Genomic DNA, 20043 nt, shown 5'->3' with positions numbered 1-20043 from the left:
CAATGTGAAGTCGGCTACCCTATACTAATATATATGTGACAGAAGAATGCGGTCTTCAATCTTGACTTGGAATTCTTCGGCCTGTACTTCATTTCTGATGTTGTATGAGCCACTCAAGAAACTGTCTTAGATTTTGATGTCGGAACTCGACACTGCCAGTTATGTTCATGTCGTGGCTCGTGTGTACTATACTGGATTCTATGTAACCAACGATTCCCAATTTATTCGCCTTGGTGCCAATGCAAACTACGACCAGAAGACGCTTTCTCAAAAGACAGCCAAACGATACTCGATGAAGTGTTCGGGTATGTCAATGGCCGTGTAAATCATGTACAAACTTAATTCAACCCGTCTATCGCCAAGGAAACCGACAAGAAGCCACCACATGTAAGATAACTCAGCCACTGCTGGACTTGCCTATGCTCTCTTGGTAGTTTATTAAGTTCGGCTACAAGTGACAACGAGTCTAGCGTTCGTACTGCTGATGGGCTGTAAGGTAAAGGTATGCTGACTGCATGTGCAGCTGTAGCCTTACACGCGACACGTCGGCATCAATTGCCGGAACCTGGAACATCCACCTGAAAGACCTCACAATTGGACTCTATTGCGTCTTACATGTAGTAAGACATTACTATTTCAAAAGGCACATGATGATTGGTGACAGTCGACTAGAGGTTCACGGCAGAGTTGCGATCGACAATGACAGGAAATTGAAGATTAAACTCACGTTCAGTTCTAAGCCAAGCTGAAGTCTTCCCAAAGAGAGGTCGGTGCGTCTAGTTCCGATAGTTCATGAAGGGTAAAAGCTGGTTGGACAGTCAGGGTGCTGAATGGTTGCAACCTGAATGATCGACACTTGCGCCTTTCAGGACAAGATATGGCGCCATAAAAGGCCAGCTGAAAGTGAGCCATTGCAGAACTTTGGTCACCTTGTGACTGAGAGATAAAGGAGGGACAGGAATATGTAGTGATGAGGTATAAACATCAGCGGCCTTCGCCTTGTGGCTATGGTTGCACTGATCTCACTGCTCACTCTTTCACAACCATTCACAGACTTCTTTGAACTGTCTGAGCACCCGTCACTGCTCACTAACAGTTTGCGGCCAATCGACCAGGTTTTCTTTACTAGCGGAGTCCCCTTGTCTCAGGTCTCAGCATTTTCCGGCCCCAAGCTCCCTATTCATCTCCATTGTTCAAAGAAAAACCCTGGGCCTCGTTTGGGAATTTCTGAGTCTCTAGTGAAACATCCCTGCAAGCAAGAAATCTGGTGCTCCAGCAGTCGCATCTTTGTATTAAATCCACCAACGAGAGGTATCAAACCGTCTTGGATATCAGCGGAAACAGACCCCAAACTGGAACTTGACCGTAACAGCCGCTGAGCCAAGACTCGTCCCGGACGTGATGGTTGTTGGGCCTCTCGCCTCGCGAACTGTTTTGTTGGTGTTTCCTTGCTAATAGCAGTGAGTGTTTCCCCTGAATCGTAGTTAAAACGCCGAGACGCCGTCCTTTGGAATTTTGCTCATGTCATGTCCTTTTGTTCTTGGCCTGGTGTCTTCTTTCTTCTCGTACCCAAGTGGTCATTCATTTCGTTCTCCTTCTTTCGTCTGACTAACGCCAAAAATAGCCGACATACGTACACACATACATCAGCAATTGAAGCTGGTCTTCGTGGTCTTAGTGGCGCATTTGTTATCAACTGGCATAAGCTGTGACCTTCCAGTCCAGGCTTGATACAGTATCTTGGCCTCCGATTTCCTTGTTTGTCGAACACTGCAACTCTTCTTTTATCTCTTTTCTCTCTTTCTGCCGAGCTGCTGCTCGATTTATTGTTTGCGTCGAATCTATACGAAATTAAAATGGTCGTGGCTGGACGATTGAACTAGAACCCGTTCATTCCATTATTAGCAACCAACCACCAAACGAGTCTAACCGCGAGAGTGAGACCCAAGACCACAAGTGCCGTTCATCCCGCTTTCCGCCGCCATTTGGCAATCAGTCTTCAACTCCAAAATCTCTTGGCTTCTGGGATCGCAACATATTCACGATCCTCGAGACGAGGCTCACGAGCCACAAGCCGTCGTGATGGCTCCCGCCTACATCCAAGTCCCTAACAAGGACACAAATAATGTCGCGCTCTCCGTTCCGAGGAGTCCCGGCGCCGGCGCCCATCTTGCTACAACGACACTTCGCGTGGACGGCATGACGTGAGTTTGATCACAGTTCTATTCTTTTCCTCAACTTCCTCCGGTCATCCCGGGACCCATTTATGAAGTTTCGTTCGGCTTTTGCGGCCCCTGCCAAGTTTATGCGACATGTTCGGGGATATATCACTGACCCTGCATCCTCTATAGATGCGGCGCATGTACTTCTGCTGTTGAAGCTGGCTTCAAGGGCGTCGATGGTGTTGGAAACGTTTCAGTCAGTCTGGTTATGGAGCGCGCAGTCATCATGCACAACCCTCAAGTTATCTCCGCCGACGAAGTCAAAGAGATTATCGAAGACCGAGGCTTCGATGCCGAAGTCCTCTCGACCGACCTTCCTAGCCCTGTCGCCAGACGCTTCACACATAACGAAGACGACAATGACTTTATCACGACGACCATCGCCGTCGAGGGCATGACCTGTGGAGCTTGCACTTCTGCCGTTGAAGGTGGCTTTAAAGATGTTCCTGGTGTCAAGAGCTTCAGCATCTCATTGCTCTCTGAGAGAGCTGTCATCGAACACGATCCCGACCTTCTCACTGCCGAACAAATCGCCGAAATCATCGAAGACCGTGGCTTTGATGCTACAGTTGTCGACTCGGGCAAAGTGGTGGCTGACAAATCTGGCAAGGATGCTGAAAACGCCGGCAACATCGCCATCACGACAGTAGCGATTGAGGGCATGACATGCGGTGCTTGCACTTCAGCTGTCGAGGGTGGATTCACGGGTGTAGAAGGCGTCCTCAAATTCAATATCAGTCTTCTCGCGGAACGAGCCGTTATTACACATGATGTTACCAAACTCTCGCCTGAGCAAATAGCGGAAATAATCGACGACCGTGGCTTCGACGCGGAAGTTCTTTCATCACAACCAACCAATGATCATCAAAGCGGGTCATCGTCCACGGCACAGTTCAAAGTTTATGGTGTTCCCGATGCGGCTGCAGCAGAAGCTTTGGAGGCTGAGTTGACGGCCATGCACAGCGTCGATTCAGTTTCGGTGAGCCTTGCTTCATCGCGCCTCACCGTCACTCATCAACCTGGTGTTATTGGTCTTCGCGCCATCGTGGAAGCCGTCGAGGCTCGGGGATACAACGCCATTGTGGCCGACACTCAAGACAACAATGCACAGCTCGAGTCACTCGCAAAGACACGAGAGATCAATGAGTGGAGGACGGCTTTCCGGACCTCCTTGGCTTTTGCAATCCCGGTCTTCATTCTGAACATGATCTTGCCTATGTGCGCGCCAGCTCTCGATCTTGGCAGGTTGGAATTGATTCCCGGCCTCTATCTTGGAGATATTATCTGTTTAGTCCTTACGATACCAGTCCAGTTCGGCATTGGAAAGCGTTTTTATGTTTCAGCATGGAAGTCAATCAAGCACCGCTCACCAACAATGGATGTTCTTGTGATTCTCGGAACGTCTTGTGCCTTCTTCTTCAGCATTTTGACAATGTCCGTTTCTCTACTTTTGCCTCCTCACACCAGGCCAAGCACCATTTTTGACACCAGCACTATGCTCATCACATTCATCACATTGAGTCGTTACCTTGAGAACAGCGCGAAGGGTCAGACATCCAAGGCTCTTTCTCGGCTCATGTCTTTGGCACCCTCTATGGCTACAATCTACGTAGACCCCATTGCTGCTGAGAAAGCTGCTGAGGCTTGGGGTAAGGACCCAACTACTCCCAAGACGCCAGGAGTTGGCGGTTCAGCTCATGAGGAGCGATTTGTTCCTACTGAGCTTCTCCAGCTTGGTGATGTCGTTATTCTGCGACCTGGTGATAAGGTGCCTGCCGATGGTGTCCTCGTACGGGGAGAGACCTTCGTAGATGAGAGCATGGTGACAGGTGAAGCGATGCCTGTTCAGAAGCGAGCCGGCGATAACGTCATTGGCGGATCCGTCAATGGTGATGGTCGTGTTGACTTCCGAGTCACTCGTGCCGGTCGTGACACTCAACTCAGCCAAATCGTCAAGCTGGTTCAAGATGCACAGACCAATCGAGCACCTATCCAGCGACTCGCTGATACTATTGCAGGCTATTTTATTCCTGCTATCCTCATTCTTGGCTTGGGCACGTTCCTTTGCTGGATGGTTCTCAGCCATGTGCTTACGAACCCACCTAAAATCTTTTTGCAGGACTCCAGCGGTGGTAAGATCATGGTCTGCGTCAAGCTCTGCATTTCTGTCATCGTTTTCGCATGCCCTTGTGCCCTTGGTCTAGCTACACCTACTGCCGTCATGGTTGGTACTGGCGTTGGTGCTGAGAACGGCATTCTGATCAAAGGTGGTGCTGCTCTCGAGAGAACTACCAAGGTTACACAGATTGTCCTCGATAAGACTGGTACCATCACCTATGGCAAGATGAGCGTTGTCGAGTCTGTCCTCGAGTCTGAGTGGCATGATAATGAGTGGCGACGTCGACTTTGGTGGGCTATTGTTGGTCTTGCTGAGATGGGCAGTGAACATCCCGTTGGTAAGGCCATCCTCGCAGGAGCTCGACAAGAGCTTGATATTGAGGCCGATGGTGTTCTTGAAGGAAGTGTCGGCGAGTTCAAGGTCACTGTTGGCAAGGGTATTAACGCTCTAGTCGAACCTGCATCAGCTGTTGACCGTAACCGCTATCGGGCGCTGGTCGGTAACGTTGCCTACCTGCAGGAAAACGGCATTGTGGTTCCCGAGGATGTCATCGAGGCATCAGAACAACTCGACTCCAGCGCAACCAAGGCTTCTAACAAGGGACCTGCCACTGGTACCACCCACATTTTTGTGGCTATCGATGGCAAATACAGCGGCCACCTCTCTTTGGCTGACTCTATCAAGGAGGGTGCAGCTGCTGCCATCTCGGCCCTGCACAAGTTGGGTGTGAAGACAGCCATTGTTACTGGTGACCAGCGATCTACCGCCCTCAGTGTTGCTGCGGCTGTAGGCATCCCTCCCGAGAATGTCTATGCCGGAATGAGCCCCGACCAGAAGCAAGAGATTATCAAGCAAATTCAAGAACAAGGCGAGGTCGTTGCCATGGTTGGCGACGGCATCAACGATTCACCTGCACTTGCAACTGCTGATATCGGTATCGCCATGGCCAGCGGCACAGACGTTGCCATGGAAGCCGCCGATATTGTTCTCATGCGCCCAACTGATCTGATGGTTATTCCTGCGGCGCTGGACCTCACTCGCTACATTTTCCGTCGCATCAAGCTGAACCTTGCCTGGGCGTGCATGTACAATCTTATCGGTCTGCCAATTGCCATGGGCTTCTTCCTGCCCATAGGTTTCCACATGCACCCCATGATGGCTGGTTTCGCCATGGCGTGCAGTAGTGTCAGTGTCGTCGTCAGCAGTCTTTTCCTCAAGTTCTGGAAGCGACCCCGATGGATGGATGAGGCTGCCGCTGAGCAGCGTGGTGGCCTTCGCTGGAGGAGTGGAAGAGGTATTGTAGGCTGGGTGCGAGAGACGCTGGGTAGGAGAAGAGCTAAGAAAGAGGAGGGTTATGTGCCTTTGGAAAATCTTGAGACGGAAGCGTAAGAATTTTTGTTTTGTTAAGCGATGGAGTCATGATGCCTGGTACATGTATCGTCTTGAAAGTTATCTTATATATCGATGATGTCCTAGAAAGAAAATAAGAGCATATGGACGCACTCAATTTTTTATTATATCATAAACTTCGCTCTTGCTGGCCGTTTCATCTTATATAAATACCAAGAATGTTCTTTATCGGCCCTTAAATGTTAGAAGTATCATGCTAGATGAAGGTTTCCCTTTGTTTGTCGCGTGTTGGTCGTATGTTCGCATGTGCCGTAGATGCTGTAAACGTTTTGTATGTGAGCTGGCAGCACACCTGATAACGCCACTTTCTGCCTTTCTAACACGATAATAGAGGAATTTATGAATACGAATGAACGACCGAGAGCTTAAACCTCCAAGATAGCCTGAAATACAGGTTTGTTGTTCCGTGATTGGGCAACTTGATTGAGACCTCCAGTTGGATAGAGTCAACAGTTACTGGAAAGTCAATGGTAAATGGAGTCTTTTGATGTGGGAAAAATGGATTGCTGTGCAAATCGTAGGAAGCTGCCAAGGCTATTCAAACCTGTTAAGGCGCCTAAGTTTGAGGCGATGCAACAATGAATGGGGCGGAAATAACGGCTTTGGATGGTGCAAAGTTAACGGCCTCTCTACTCCTTTTTTTAGTTCTTAGAATTGGTCTCGTGACAGCTTTCGAATGGTATTTTCCCACTCTATACACGTCAAAAGGAGACACCCGTCTGACACTCTCTGCAGATGTGGTTCGTATTGCTCGCTGATAATCGTATTGAGGTCCAATCACGGACTGACCTCAACAACTAAACGTTTACAGTCTCATAACAGTGTTGATCTTCTGAGTGCCGTTAGAGATAGAAAGCAAGTGCCGATGCATATAAAAATAGCCACGAATACGCGGAACAACTACATCGTCTTCTCCCACTGTTCCTTGGCCTACGTAACCCCGAGCTTGCGTATTCTTGATGATAGACAGTTTTCCTGGTCCTTGGCCCGTTTCACAACAACGCGGCTCAACACGTACATGTGCGGGTATAAATCAACTCTAACTAGAGAATGACGTGCCCTTTCTCGCTTGTGATACCTATAGAGATTGAGTTATGTCCACATGAGATCCGTGCTGCGAAGCGGGTGTCGAGAATACTACAAAATACCGAGTACAAACGGATACTGTATTTTATTATTACTGGAGTTTTATACCCACTTGGAAGAAGAAATTCCTTTTCTCCGTGACCAAGAGATAACCTTAAGCAGTCTGGGCCAGTCTGTTCAGCTCCATAGTCGATATTATATCAACTCATATGAGCATAAACTACTGACGCCTCTCTCATTAGCCTACATCACCCAATCCAGTGACTTGCTAGAATTGTCAACACGAGATGCTGTGATTGGTCTGAGATGCTGTATTCCTGGTTCGCAATGAGATGCCCCCGCCCCCTTTTCTGATTAGAGTAGAGTACCATTGCGTTAGGTTCTTCTAAACCCCTGGACTATACATGGACAGGAGCGCGTTCCAAAGGCGGTAATAAAAATGATTTATCGAAAGTCCTTTCCTGCATTAGGTCATTGGAGGGAGTAGTCCCGAGTCTTCATTCAAGCATCCTTGTAAGCTTGTTTGCTGAATGAATTGAGTTTGCGTTGGTTGGTGAAGAGGGATAAGATGAGATTGATCTCTAACGGTTGTACAGTGGAGAGGCTCCTAACCTCTATCCATGGCAGGTAAAGAAAGTATGTGCTCTAGGTGAGGTCTGGTGCGGAACTCTATCAATCACTGCCTATGTAATAGCGATCGCCTTAATTTCCCGGTGTAGGATTCAAGAATCCAATCCATTTGGAACAAAAGCCTACCCAAGCATGGCTAATCAAGGCTGGTTACTGCGAGTAGGTTCCGCCAATGCTGACAGTTGTTCGCTAAATCTTGACACAGACGCCACAAGGTACTTGACTTCAGTGTACCTCAAATCACACTCCAGTGGCTTTTCCTCCAAACTCCGCACCCCGATCCAATAGCTTCCTTTTTGTAAGCCACTTGCAAGGCCCCGCCGACTACTCCCTTTGGCAACCACCCCCGCTATCAATCACTGAAGACTCCGAACCTCCCCGTAGATATTGATTTGGGGGGTACAGATCACACAAGTACAGTAAGCCTGAGATCCTTTTTTGGGCTTGTCTCCCTACAAACCTTCCTCCCTTTTTCTGCCTCCCAACTTTTTTTCTTCTTCCCCGTCCGTCACTTTAAACTCTCTCTTATCCCTCCTTTTCGAGCCCCTCGAAAAAAACACAACTCTTCACAACTTTCTCTTCTTTTTGTGTGTGCGTGTTGTGCAAGATCATTTTCTTACCTGGGATCAGTACTTGATTTTTGCCTGTCTCGTCTTGTCTCCATACTCATCTCCCTGTCTGGGTCCAATCGCTCGCTTTATTCCATCATATTACGCGCCTCCGCCCCCTTCTACCTTGGCTTGGCCCCTGTATTTTCTTCGCTTCCATCTATCTCCGTGTTACGTTTCCACTTAACAACCACCTACAACTACATCAAAGACTCGGCTGCACCTTGGTCTGCATTTGCATTTTGTCGGTAATCGACTGCGCTTGTGGATTTCATAGTCGGTTCATCGTTATTGATTGAGTCGACTCCGGGTTATGCTAGAGACCCCACGATAACGTTAACGTCAACGGTACCTGATCGCATCCCCACGAATCTCCGGCGCATCCATCACCATGTCTTCCCGTCCCAATAACGAGGAGCCTGTCCCTCTCCTCTCCGCCGAGGAGAGAGAGCGTGATATCAAGGGCGAGCTCGATATCGAGAGCGACGCTGGCCGAGCCGAGCCTCCCAAGAACAATAACCTTGAGCACGAGTACTCTATCCCCAGTACCGTCAAGTTCGCATGGCTCGGAACCTACTTTTTCTTCTCTCTGCTCCTCACTCTTTACAACAAGCTTGTTCTGGGAATGGTAAGTTGCCGACTTCAACTACTTGTAGCATTCTGATAGTGTAAATACTAACATGCGCTTCCAATAGTTCCACTTCCCGTGGCTCTTGACTTTCCTCCACGCCTCGTTCGCCAGTGTCGGCACCTATGTCATGATGCAAATGGGTTACTTTAAGCTTTCACGATTGGGGCGTCGCGAGAACCTCGCCCTCGTTGCTTTCAGTGCTCTCTTCACTGCCAACATCGCCGTTTCCAACTTGTCTCTTGCTATGGTCTCCGTTCCCTTCTACCAGACCATGCGCATGCTCTGCCCGATCTTCACCATCCTTATCTACCGCACTTACTACGGCCGAACCTACAGCACCATGACATACCTTTCTCTCCTGCCTCTTATCATCGGTGCTGCCATGACCACCCTGGGTGAGATGAGCTTCACCGATGCCGGTTTCCTTCTCACCATTCTTGGTGTCGTGCTCGCCGCTCTCAAGGTAAACTCTGTCCTGACATGGCTTAAACTCATTATTAACCATTTCATAGACTGTCGTCACCAACCGATTCATGACTGGCTCTCTCGCTCTCCCCCCGATCGAGTTCCTCCTCCGCATGTCTCCTCTTGCTGCTCTTCAGGCTCTGGCTTGCGCTACTGCTACCGGTGAAGTCAGCGGCTTCCACAAGCTTATCACCTCTGGAGACGTTTCTCTTCCTCCCGCTTTCGCCTCGCTCTTCGGAAACGGTTTCCTCGCCCTTCTGCTCAACATCTCGTCTTTCAACACCAACAAGCTTGCTGGTGCTCTGACTATGACCGTCTGTGGTAACCTCAAGCAGTGCTTGACTGTTGCTCTCGGCATCTTCCTCTTCGACGTGACCATCGACCTGCTTAACGGTGCTGGTATGGCCGTCACGATGCTTGGTGCTGCCATCTACAGCAAGGCCGAACTCGACAACAAGAACCGCAAGAGCCAACAGGCTGCTGCCGCCGCCTACAAGCCCGTCGAGCAGCAGTCCCGGTAAACTTGGTGCGCTATTGAGATCGGATATTCTCACTTTTAATACATGACCTTTTTATAGACGATCGGGCGAGTGAAGACTGGCAAAGGCGAACTGCTTCTTTTTCGGCGTCTTTTTCTTCGCTTCTTGGGATCTCTGCTGGGTGTGTAGCATGGATCGACATCTGGTAAAATTCTATTTGTACTTGATATCCGGCGGCTCCCCGCGGACTCGCCCACCACGAAGCAGGATCGGGGGGGAGATTGGAGACTGAGGGATGTTATTACTATCATGATCATGGGCTATGGGTTTTTTCGAAAATGTGCAGGCCCGGAAACTATGTGGCCTTTTCTATACAACTTTGGTTGTTTCTTCGATTTTCTTGAATAGGGTTTGCATTTCCAGAGTAAGAATAGATACTCTACATTAATGCCTGCGTTGCTGTGTCTGCATCCGACATGTGTATTATACCTGATGGTGAAAACGAAAATCTTTTATTCCTGAAGAACTCCTGAGCTAGATAGACAAAGGCCGCGAACCTAATTGGATTGATGTCCATTCTAACAAAACACCGACCAGGTAAACATTTTTATGAGGAAAAGACAATCTTGGAATAACTGCCGCCCATTAACGCCATGCTATGCGAAATATGAGAAATAGGATGTGTCGACCTCAGACATCCTCGTGCGAATCATGTACAAAAGAGGCATCAGGAAGAGTCTTCTCTTGAAGAGCTAAGATGCTCTGCTGAACATCGTCGAACGAGGCGTTAGATTGCAGGCCCAATGTCTGCGCTAGTATTTCGAGGTCACTTGGTGGCAAGGCAACATGGCCTTGTCCCGATACACCATCACCAAGAGCAGGTACAATAATGGCAGGATCAATGCCAGTACCCTTGGCCTTGCTGAGCATGCCGAAACGGATGGCTACTTCGGTAACGGTAACCATGATACTAACGATAATCAGGACAATGATGATCCAAGTGATGTAGCTCATCTTTGCGTCGGCAACGGAGTCGGACAATATCTCAGCTAGATCGAGGAAGACACGGCATCGCTCGTTGAGAACCTTGATGCGCGGGTCGATCTCAAGGTACTCGCGGATGGCGGCATAGAGAGGATGTAAAGTTGGTTCAGAGTCCCAGAAGAAGTTGGGAACATCGAGGATATTGGAAGCTGGGAAATAGTTAGACTAAAGCACCGTAAAGAGGGCCGAATAGACTTACAGAGATTGATATCGACCCGGCTCTTGAAGAGTTGGCCCAACATACGCACAATTTCAGTACGGGTCATGTTAAGCTCTCCTGTTAGAGCCAGTGTCTTGGGTACATGCTGAGCACTTATCATAGTCTCACTCATGCGTTCTTCAAAGAAACACAGCCGTGTACTTTGTGCAATAGCATGGCTGATGGTGAGTTTTATCATGTGGTCAGATCGCGGGAGCAGAGTGATCATGTCGTTGAAGATGCGAGGACGCTTGATATCAGCGCTGTACTCGAAGTGGAACTCCTCAGTCTCATAGTCCTCCTGGTCCAAGGGTCGAGTGAGAAGACTAGTAGCGCCATTCTCCGCAGCGTCGGCATCGGCAAAAGTTAAGTCGGCAAGGATATCCTTCTCTTGGTGCTCGGTAAAGTTCCAGAATACAACGACACCGTAGGAGTAGACAAACATTTCGGCAAAGTTCTTTGCGTCGGGCGCAAGTCGGTTCATGGATGAGACGTCGTCGTCGTGGCGGAAAGGGTTGCTGCGCTCAGGAGTTGATGGGCGATCAGTAAAGTGAGAAGGCATTTCATGGCCACGTTCAGGACTAGGGTTTTCGTATGCATCATCCTCGAAGTATCCCTCATGGTGGTCCCGTTGCTCACTGCGTTCGATTTCCAGGTCTAGTACCGTCTTCCCAGTTCCAGGAGTCTTGAGAATAGGTCGGCTTCGCACTCGATAACCATCAGTACCGTTGAGTAGTGGCAAGGCGTAGATGACGTATAGACAGTCGTCGTAAATTTTGGTTTTAGCCTCATGTTTCTTGCGCAGGAACTCCGCGGTCGGTTTGATCTTGTAGGCTTGCGCAGTACAGTAGGCTGTCAGTCTGCTAACCTTATCTGTTCTTTGCATCTTGGACAACCTCTCAGCAAAGCTCTTGCCGCGGATTCCACCCCGTTTCTTGAGGACATCCAGCTCTTCATCTTTCAGAGGCCGATTCTCATCGTCGTGTACGCGGCGCGCGAGCACCGACTCGCTCTCGATTTCCTCGTCGACGTCATCGTCGTTATCGCCTGTTTCCGGAAGAAGGACCAGCTTCTCGCTTATCTTTGTCGTTCTCGAGGGCATTGGCTGGCCGGTACGAGACTGAGCATTGGGTAGACCGCCTGAAGAGACTCGGCGACTTAGGGCACCGCCTGCGGGACCTGGGTGTCGCCCTGGGGGAACTGGTGCTGGAGGACCGCGTGGCTGGCCTGAAGGGATTTGAGAGTTGTACTGAAGAACATTGTCGACGGTCATGAACCGCATTGGCGCCTGAGATCCACCGGCGCCTGCACCAGTATCTTGTCGTTGAAGAACTCTTCTTTGAGGTGGTCTCTGTCTCGCGTCCGTAACCTGAATGGTATTAGCAGTATTCGCAGACGCGCAGAGTTAATGATAAGTACCAGGACTGATGGGCGTTGCTTTGACGCCATTGCGGCTCCTAAGGGATCAACACCCTTATGCAAATGGATAGTATAAAACCGGCGATCTTTATAGATACAGATCAATTGAGACGAATTATCGCGGTTCACGGTATAGAGAAGTTTAAAAGTCAAAACTCGGTTGACAAGGGTTGAAGCTTCAAAGATTCAAATGATTCTGATCCGATGGGGTTCGCAGCTCGGGCCAATTGCTTTGGGACTGGCTCTGCGCTGATGACCTCATACAACCCCACTAAACCACAACGTATCAAAAAGCTTCCAAGCTGTCGTGGCTCACCACTGGTGATGCGAGGCGCGCAAACATGTGCTATTGGATGTTTGCTCAATTTTAGCTTTTCTATTTATTATTGAGGCAGTTTTGTATCAATAGAGCCATTGACACCAACAGGACAGAGTCATCATGTTCCCAGCCTGTTTTGGTTGTACAGACGGTATACTCGTTTTCTGTCTTGTGTTATGTGTTACCCGTGAGGTCGCAACCCGTCTCTGATCTACAGTGACATTGTCTACCTGTATATTTTTCATGGTATGTTAAGCTTATCGCGTCGGGATTGAGGCGCATCTCATTCTTACAAACCCTGGTCGGTTGTTAAGAAACAAGTATCAGTTGAGAAAGATTTATATGGCGATTTATGGCTCTAGGGTAGCATAGTGACCAACCTATGTGGAATCAGCATCCTTGCTTGAGCAAGGATCTCCAACACTCAACAAGTCGACCAATTGTGGACTGATGATGCTTTGACCTGGTTAGACTGCCAATCTGGCAATAAACTTCGTTGGACACAGGCTGAGCATCCACAATATGGAGTTTTGCGTGTTTTGATTGACGACCTGGAGAGCTGTGACACTAGATCTGCAAGGGGAGTTAGAGTCTGCTTGATACAGACCAGTAAATAAACAACACAATCTCGATCTTCTCTTATAATATTTACTCATACTTATAGACAGTAACTGAAAGATTACACGTAGTGAATAACACTTCACAGCGCATAATAGTTGCTTCTGAACCGCACAAAAACTGATCATGCTGAACAAATGAGAGACTTTACAAGGATGAACCAGACAAGACATAAAAGTGGATGATGAGCCGCATGTCACCAATCGGGACTAGGCATAGAGGCCGTTGCTGGGCGGTTGCCCGTTGTTTTGTTTACTCCGGCAAATCCAACGCCCCGCCATCGGCTGCCTTGACACTCACTCGCTCGCTATAGCATCCCATAGGTCCTAGAGTTCATTTTCTTGGGCATAAACTCGTCTTATTGTCTCGTCACAAGAACAAAGTGACGGCATTTGCGCTGCTTGTATTGGCACTAGCATCTTATTCTTTGATCCTGCAACACCTTGACTCTGGTGTTTGTTTATCTTCGCTTTTACACTTTTATCTCGTGCACATAATTTGTTCAGCTTGTCTTGGATCTTGAAGGATTCCAAGCGCTACGCCTTGCTACAGCATTCCTCTGACGAGACGAAGCCGAGCAACGCTCGAAACAATGCGTTAACGTCACAGACGGAAAATCGATTTACTACGTTCCTGAGCAGAGACTCCAAAGACAAATCAAGAAAAGACAAGACAAGAGTTTGCGGGCTTGCCCAGCGACTCCCTTCTTAAAGACTTGAACAATGTCGTCCCGTACTCATTACTTCCAAACTCAACACCATTCTCCAAGCCAAGCGCAATCGCAATCGCAACCACAATCTCATCAACATCTGCGACCTCTCCGCCAGTCGCATACAATCGACTTCGCTTCCAACTCCAACATCTCGCCCTCTCTCCTCAACCGCTTCCCCTCGACAACGTCATCCTCCGCTTCATCAGGCTACTCCCACGCCTCAGACCACAGTCTCAATAGTCAATATACGTCCGCCTCTAGTTCAGCTGGTTACGGAGCTACAGTGCATGGCCACAAGCGAGCACAGAGCGATGTCAGGGCAAGGGCAAAGACCTTTGAAGCTGGGGAAAATATGACCTCAAAGAAAGCTCCCGAAAATATCTATAGTTCAGCTCGGCATTCTCTTCGCCCACTCCCACAGGCTCCAGCATCCACGCCTCCTTCAACGCCTCCCCATGCAATCCCTCGCCATGATCGCGGCAAGAGCGTCGATATTGGCAAGCTGTCAATGGCGCATATTGATGGCCACTCGTCGCCAACCAAAACCTCAACTTCACCGATCAAGACGTCGCCAGTAAAAACGTCATCACCTTCTCGCCCGCTACCGATGCGACCAAATTCTATGCTGCTCACTCGATCCGACTCGTTTCTGCCACCAGAAGCCACCCAAGCTCCTTCATCACCCCACCATGTGCATAGTACGCACATAGCTCGGGATGAGTTGGAAGGGCTGGGCAAGTCTTCTACAAGTCAATTAAGGACGCTTTCGCGTCTTGTATCGTCTGACTCACCTGAAGACTTTACCATCACCTCACCGGCGCAAGAAGTTGTCGGCTTGCGCGGTCGACGAAGATTGCAACGAGCCGATAGAAGTAATGGCGGCCAAAGCCAGAAGTCCACTGGCTACAGTTGGGAAGGGCGCAACTGGATGGACAAACAACGCCAGTTCCTTCAAGCCTACGAATACCTTTGCCATATCGGTGAAGCCAAGGAATGGATTGAGGATGTCATCCATAAATCTATACCTCCTATTGTTGAGCTTGAGGAGGCGCTCCGTGATGGTGTCACGCTCGCTGAAGTGGTCGAAGCTCTGAACCCAGATCGACGTTACCGAATCTTCCAACACCCCAGGCTCCAATATCGACACTCTGACAATATTGCTATATTCTTCCGATATCTTGACGAAGTTGAGCTGCCCGACCTGTTTCGCTTCGAGCTGATTGATCTATACGAGAAAAAGAACATTCCCAAGGTCATTTACTGTATTCATGCTCTGAGTTGGCTTCTATTCCGCAAGGGCATAGTCGATTTCAGGATAGGCAACCTCGTAGGTCAGCTTGAATTCGAGCATCATGAACTGGAAGCTATGCAGAAGGGTCTCGATAAACTCGGCGTTACAATGCCTAGTTTCGGAAATATGAGTGCCGACTTTGGTGTTCCTGAGCCCGAGCCTGAACCAGAAGAGACTGAGGAGGAAAGGATCGAAAGGGAGCTGAGAGAGAACGAAGAGTCCATCGTTGATATGCAGGCGCAAATCCGAGGTGCTCTCCTTCGCGTTAAGCTTGGCGAGACAATGCAGAGTCTTTGGGATGAGGAGGAGTGGTTGATAGATCTCCAATCTCGCATTCGAGGAGACTTTACACGACAAATCATGGACTATCGACTGCAGATGAAGCGCTTTGCTATCCAACTGCAGAGCTCAGCACGCGGATTCTTGGCACGAAGAAGGTTGGATCGACGCGACCAGATCTTGGAAGCGCTCGAGCCCGATATTTTGGAGTTGCAAACCATGATCAGGGCCAACAAGGCTCGAAACCAGGTACGAAACGTGACTGCTCAGCTTGCGAAATGTAGAGGGCCCATCAGGGAGATCCAAGCAATCTCCAGGGGCTTTTTGGCCCGCAAGAGCCATGTTGCGCAATACCAAGAGACTAAGGAATCTTCTGGTATTGTCGAGAAGCTGCAAGCAGCAGCCCGTGGAGCTTTGCTACGAGGCAAAGTCGACCAGGATCTTGAAGAGTTGGAGGCGGAATCCCCAGCGATTGTTGACCTGCAGGCAGCGGCCAGGGCATTGCTGACTAGAACTCAGGTCAACCGCGAGCAGCAGCATCTACGCTCCTTTGGACCCCAATGGAAGAAGCTCCAGGCCTTTGCCCGTGGATTTCGCGCTCGTCAGGATGACATGGCTCTCAAATCTGAGCTCAACAAGCATAGCCCCGCGATTGAGCAGCTCCAGGCTCTTGCTCGCGGACTCTGTGTTCGCCAGAATGACCAGGCACTACGAACTGAACTCAGCCAACACGCTCCAGCTGTGGAACGACTTCAAGCTTTTGCCCGTGGACTCCGCGCTCGCCAAGACGACAAGACATTAAGAGCTGAGCTTAACAAGCACACGACTGGTGTTGAGCAGCTTCAAGCTTTTGCTCGCGCCGCTGCTGTGAGGAGAGATGTTGCTGATACTCTCGATGCTCTTAAGGAGAACGAACCTGCAGTTATCGGCCTCCAAGGTCTTATTAGGGCCATGCTTGAACGCCAAAGAGTTGCAGCCATCCTCGAACAGCTCGAGGAGCAAGAACCTCAGGTCACAGCCCTCCAGGGCAACATCCGGGGATTCTTGTACCGCCAGCAGCACCAGGCGTTCCTCGAGGAGCTTGAATCTCATACCCCTAAGATCATTGACCTCCAAAGCATCTTACGTGCCATGATGGAGCGCGCTAGAGTTGAGGATATCATGGCCGAATTGGAGCAAGAGGAGGAATGTATCGTTGCCTTCCAGACCGCAGCCCGAGGTTTTATCGTAAGGGCTCGATTTGAGGAGAAGAAGCGCTTCTACAATGAGAACATGCAAAAGGTCATCAAGATCCAGAGTTTTGTCCGTGCCAAGGTTCAAGGCGAGGCTTACAAGAGCTTGACCACTGGAAAGAACCCTCCAGTCAACGCCGTCAAGAACTTTGTCCATCTTCTTAACGACAGTGACTTCGACTTCAACGAAGAAATCGAGTTTGAGCGTATCCGCAAGACAGTCGTTCAACAAGTTCGACAGAATGAGATGCTGGAGAACTACATCGATCAACTTGATATCAAGATTGCCCTCTTGGTCAAGAACAAGATTACACTCGACGAAGTCGTGAGGCATCAACACAACTATGGAGGCAACTCAATGCACTTCATCGCCAACAGCTCCATGTCTTCTGCCAACCAGTTTGATCTTAAAGCACTCAACAAGAGCTCGCGCAAGAAGCTCGAATCCTACCAGCAACTCTTCTTCAATTTGCAAACCCAGCCACAGTACCTCGCTCGCCTATTCAAGCGCATTCGTGAACAAGGAACAGCTGAGAAGGAGTGTAAACGCATCGAGTTATTGATGATGAGCCTCTTCGGTTACGCCCAGAAGCGACGAGAGGAGTACTATCTGCTCAAGTTGATTGCTCGATCAATTCGCGAGGAGATTGTCAGTGCGCGAGATGTTCAGGACTTCATCCGCGGCAATTTCTTCTGGTCTAAGCTTCTCAACAACTACACTCGCTCACCAAGAGATCGCAAGTACCTTCGAGATCTTCTTGGTCCTCTGATCAGAGACAACATCGTTGAAGACCCTGCTCTAGATCTTGAGAGTGATCCCATGCAAATTTACCGATCAGCCATCAACAATACTGAGCTGGCCACTGGACGACCTGACCAAAGGCCGCTTGATGTTCCTCGAGAAGTTGCTATTCGCGACCCCGAGACTCGCCGCCTCTTCATCGACCACTTGCGTGACCTTCGAGAGATCTGCGACCAATTCTTCCTCGCCCTTGAGGACTTCCTGCACAAGATGCCTTATGGCCTTCGATTTGTCTGCAACCAGATTTTCGAGAATCTACGACAGCAATTCAAGCGGGAACCCCCAGAGAACCTTCTGCAAGTTGTCTCCAGCTGGCTTTGGCGATTCTACTTGCAACCAGCAGTTGTTGCCCCTGAAAACGTTGGTGTCATTGAGAAAGCACTGAGCCCTCTGCAAAAGCGAAACCTCAGCGAGGTCGCCAAGGTCATCAGCCAAATCGCTTCTGGTCGACCATTCGGTGGTGAGAACGTGTACCTGCAACCCCTGAACGCTTTTGTTGCAGAGTCTGTTGAGCGCCTGCACCAAATCACCAGCGACCTGATTGCAGTGCCCGATGCCGAGAGAACATTTGATATTGATGAGTTCAACGACCTTTACGCCAAGAACAAGCCAACATTATACATCAAGATGACAGACGTCTTCTCCATTCACAACCTGGTGGCCGCTGAGCTTCAGACAATGTGCCCCGGCCGTGACGACGTCCTGCGGGAAATCATGCACGATCTCGGCAGTGCTAAGAACAACGAGAACGAGATGAACGCTGCAGGCTCTTCAGATATCCACATGTTCTTGACACCCAAGCTCCACGATGTCGACGACCCTGAGGCTGATGTCAAGGCACTCTTTATGGAGACCAAGCGATGCGTGCTGTATATTATTCGTGTGCAGACTGGCGCCAATCTCCTGGACATTCTCGTCAAGCCCATTTCCCCAGAGGATGACCACAAGTGGCGTATGCTCCTCCGTGATGAGTTCTCTGTTGGCAGCAACACTCGTGGAGCCTACTCTGATGCCAACATGATCGACGTAACACGTATGACATACCAAGAGCTCAAGCGCACAGCTTTAGAGAATATCATGCGACTCGAGAAGCTGGGACGTATCACCAAGCACAACTACTACCAGGATGTTCTCAACGCCATTGCGCTTGATATTCGCACAAAGAGCCGCAGAAGGGTTCAGCGACAGCGAGAGTTGGAAGGTGTGCGCATGACATTAAGCAACTTGCACGAGAAGGCCAAGTATCTCGAGCAGCAGCGCAAGAGTTACGACGACTACATCGAGTCAGCCATGGCGACCCTGCAGAACAAGAAGGGGTAAGTATCTTCTGTAACGTTACTGTGATACAATGACTAACATTTTAATAGCCGCAAGAAGTTCTTGCTACCCTTCACCAAGCAATACAACCACCAGCGTGAACTGGAACGTAGCGGCCGTGTACCCAAGTTCGGCAGTTACAAGTACAGCGCGCGTGCTCTCTCCGAGAAGGGTGTGCTGGTGTCATGGAGTGGCATCAACGACTTTGAGAAGATCAACATGACCATCTCATGTGACGAAGTAGGTGTCTTCAGCCTTGAGGGTTCGCGAGGACACATCCAGATCCCCGGAGCCAGTGCTCTGGTGCCCATTGAGGACCTCTTGCAGGCTCAGTTCGAGGCGCATCAGTTCATGACCCTGTTCGAGGGCAGTCTCAAACTCAATGTTAATCTGCTGCTGCATCTCCTCTACAAAAAGTTCTACAGAACTCAGTAAGAGGCAGGGCTGTAATCTATACTTCTACCGGCTGGCCCCTGGAGGGACGGTCCGAATCCACTTTATAGGAGGCGATATATGCCATACGATACCTATGTTTCAAGGAAGAAGGGGGAAAAGACTGGACGAGCATTGCAACTGGCGTGATGGGAAAGGGTGTTTGTGCGACAGACAAAGTAATGGTGTTTTTCAGGCTGATTTGTATGGGAGGAGCGTTAGCGCACAGGGTGCATCACTACAATGACGGTAAAATATGGCAACTCATGACGGATTTTAGGGCATTGGAGTGAAGTCGGAAAGGGGATTGCTTTTTTTGTATTCATCCTTATTATTGTGGCTTCATGGTTGACTGAGCTGAGCGAGCGAGCAAGCAAGCAGGCGAGCTCGATGTGACGGAAGGGTTGAATTGTTAGGATATCAGTTTGATTGGCATAATGCATGAAATGTCATTGAAGTTCATGTTTTATATCTTCTAGGTATTGTAATAACCGCAAACAGTAAATAACGAACTGCATATTCAACGCATCATTGTTCGCTTCATATCCTTGTGATTCTAGAGTTGTCAGCACACAACAAGAGAGTTGTCTTCTCGAGGGAAGAGGTTGTCGGTCATCGGCTGTCGGAGAGGCTAAGCCATGATTGGCCAGTTAACAGTAGTTTCATGGAAACTTGCGCATGAGGAGATAGAGCCAGCCAGGACAACTTTTTGGTGGAGAACAGAGCAAG

General features: G+C 49.4%; 5 protein-coding genes across 9 annotated transcripts; 4 read left to right on the top strand and 1 right to left on the bottom strand.

Moving 5' to 3' along the window:
- The first annotated feature begins 48 nt into the window (after window positions 1-48).
- On the top strand, window positions 49-436 carry FOXG_20483 (uncharacterized protein). Its single transcript, XM_018400763.1, has one exon. The coding sequence runs from the start codon at window positions 137-139 to the stop codon at window positions 323-325; it is 189 nt and encodes a 62-aa protein (XP_018249286.1). The 5' UTR covers window positions 49-136; the 3' UTR covers window positions 326-436.
- Window positions 437-585: 149 nt separating this feature from the next.
- FOXG_11217 (Cu2+-exporting ATPase) lies at window positions 586-6243 on the top strand. 3 transcript variants are annotated; one of them, XM_018390759.1, is made up of 3 exons: window positions 586-1460; window positions 1625-2204; window positions 2352-6243. In XM_018390759.1, the coding sequence occupies exons 2-3, from the start codon at window positions 2083-2085 to the stop codon at window positions 5728-5730; spliced, it is 3501 nt and encodes a 1166-aa protein (XP_018249284.1). In that variant the 5' UTR covers window positions 586-1460; window positions 1625-2082; the 3' UTR covers window positions 5731-6243. The 3 variants fall into 3 exon arrangements, with proteins under 3 accessions (XP_018249284.1, XP_018249285.1, XP_018249283.1); XM_018390760.1 differs by having other exon boundaries at window positions 1625-6243; XM_018390758.1 differs by having other exon boundaries at window positions 586-2204.
- Window positions 6244-7263: 1020 nt separating this feature from the next.
- FOXG_11215 (uncharacterized protein) lies at window positions 7264-12573 on the bottom strand. 2 transcript variants are annotated; one of them, XM_018390756.1, is made up of 4 exons: window positions 12313-12573; window positions 10894-12262; window positions 8756-10843; window positions 7264-8694 (listed from the first exon to the last, which is right to left on the bottom strand). In XM_018390756.1, exons 1-3 carry the CDS (start codon window positions 12340-12342, stop codon window positions 10341-10343), a joined length of 1902 nt encoding a protein of 633 aa, XP_018249281.1. In that variant the 5' UTR covers window positions 12343-12573; the 3' UTR covers window positions 7264-8694; window positions 8756-10340. The 2 variants fall into 2 exon arrangements, with proteins under 2 accessions (XP_018249281.1, XP_018249280.1); XM_018390755.1 differs by having other exon boundaries at window positions 7264-10843.
- On the top strand, window positions 7873-10815 carry FOXG_11216 (uncharacterized protein). Its single transcript, XM_018390757.1, has 3 exons — window positions 7873-8703; window positions 8771-9169; window positions 9219-10815. The coding sequence occupies exons 1-3, from the start codon at window positions 8467-8469 to the stop codon at window positions 9690-9692; spliced, it is 1110 nt and encodes a 369-aa protein (XP_018249282.1). The 5' UTR covers window positions 7873-8466; the 3' UTR covers window positions 9693-10815.
- Window positions 12574-13550: 977 nt separating the features above from the next.
- On the top strand, window positions 13551-19886 carry FOXG_11214 (IQ domain-containing protein containing GTPase activating protein). 2 transcript variants are annotated; one of them, XM_018390754.1, is made up of 3 exons: window positions 13580-15780; window positions 16051-18881; window positions 18933-19842. In XM_018390754.1, exons 1-3 carry the CDS (start codon window positions 13972-13974, stop codon window positions 19315-19317), a joined length of 5025 nt encoding a protein of 1674 aa, XP_018249279.1. In that variant the 5' UTR covers window positions 13580-13971; the 3' UTR covers window positions 19318-19842. The 2 variants fall into 2 exon arrangements, with proteins under 2 accessions (XP_018249278.1, XP_018249279.1); XM_018390753.1 differs by having other exon boundaries at window positions 13551-18881; window positions 18933-19886.
- Window positions 19887-20043: the final 157 nt, after the last annotated feature.

Source organism: Fusarium oxysporum, chromosome 1 (assembly GCF_000149955.1).
Source record: "Fusarium oxysporum f. sp. lycopersici 4287 chromosome 1, whole genome shotgun sequence".
NCBI classification, from domain to species: domain Eukaryota; kingdom Fungi; phylum Ascomycota; class Sordariomycetes; order Hypocreales; family Nectriaceae; genus Fusarium; species Fusarium oxysporum.
This window is presented reverse-complemented; position numbering and strand designations above follow the sequence as displayed.

What these genes read in the sequence shown, in the direction of transcription:
- FOXG_20483 (XM_018400763.1), top strand. Translation starts at nt 137, where the DNA reads ATGTCGGAACTCGACACTGCCAGTTATGTTCATGTCGTGGCTCGTGTG.
- FOXG_11217 (XM_018390759.1), top strand. Translation starts at nt 2,083, where the DNA reads ATGGCTCCCGCCTACATCCAAGTCCCTAACAAGGACACAAATAATGTC. An exon ending in CTTCGCGTGGACGGCATGAC is followed by an intron (nt 2,205 to 2,351) that starts GTGAGTTTGATC and finishes CATCCTCTATAG; the next exon opens with ATGCGGCGCATGTACTTCTG.
- FOXG_11216 (XM_018390757.1), top strand. Translation starts at nt 8,467, where the DNA reads ATGTCTTCCCGTCCCAATAACGAGGAGCCTGTCCCTCTCCTCTCCGCC. An exon ending in ACAAGCTTGTTCTGGGAATG is followed by an intron (nt 8,704 to 8,770) that starts GTAAGTTGCCGA and finishes CGCTTCCAATAG; the next exon opens with TTCCACTTCCCGTGGCTCTT. An exon ending in TCGTGCTCGCCGCTCTCAAG is followed by an intron (nt 9,170 to 9,218) that starts GTAAACTCTGTC and finishes ACCATTTCATAG; the next exon opens with ACTGTCGTCACCAACCGATT.
- FOXG_11215 (XM_018390755.1), bottom strand. Translation starts at nt 12,342, where the DNA reads ATGGCGTCAAAGCAACGCCCATCAGTCCTG. An exon ending in AGCAACGCCCATCAGTCCTG is followed by an intron (nt 12,263 to 12,312) that starts GTACTTATCATT and finishes AATACCATTCAG; the next exon opens with GTTACGGACGCGAGACAGAG. An exon ending in CCGGGTCGATATCAATCTCT is followed by an intron (nt 10,844 to 10,893) that starts GTAAGTCTATTC and finishes ACTATTTCCCAG; the next exon opens with CTTCCAATATCCTCGATGTT.
- FOXG_11214 (XM_018390753.1), top strand. Translation starts at nt 13,972, where the DNA reads ATGTCGTCCCGTACTCATTACTTCCAAACTCAACACCATTCTCCAAGC. An exon ending in ACCCTGCAGAACAAGAAGGG is followed by an intron (nt 18,882 to 18,932) that starts GTAAGTATCTTC and finishes ACATTTTAATAG; the next exon opens with CCGCAAGAAGTTCTTGCTAC.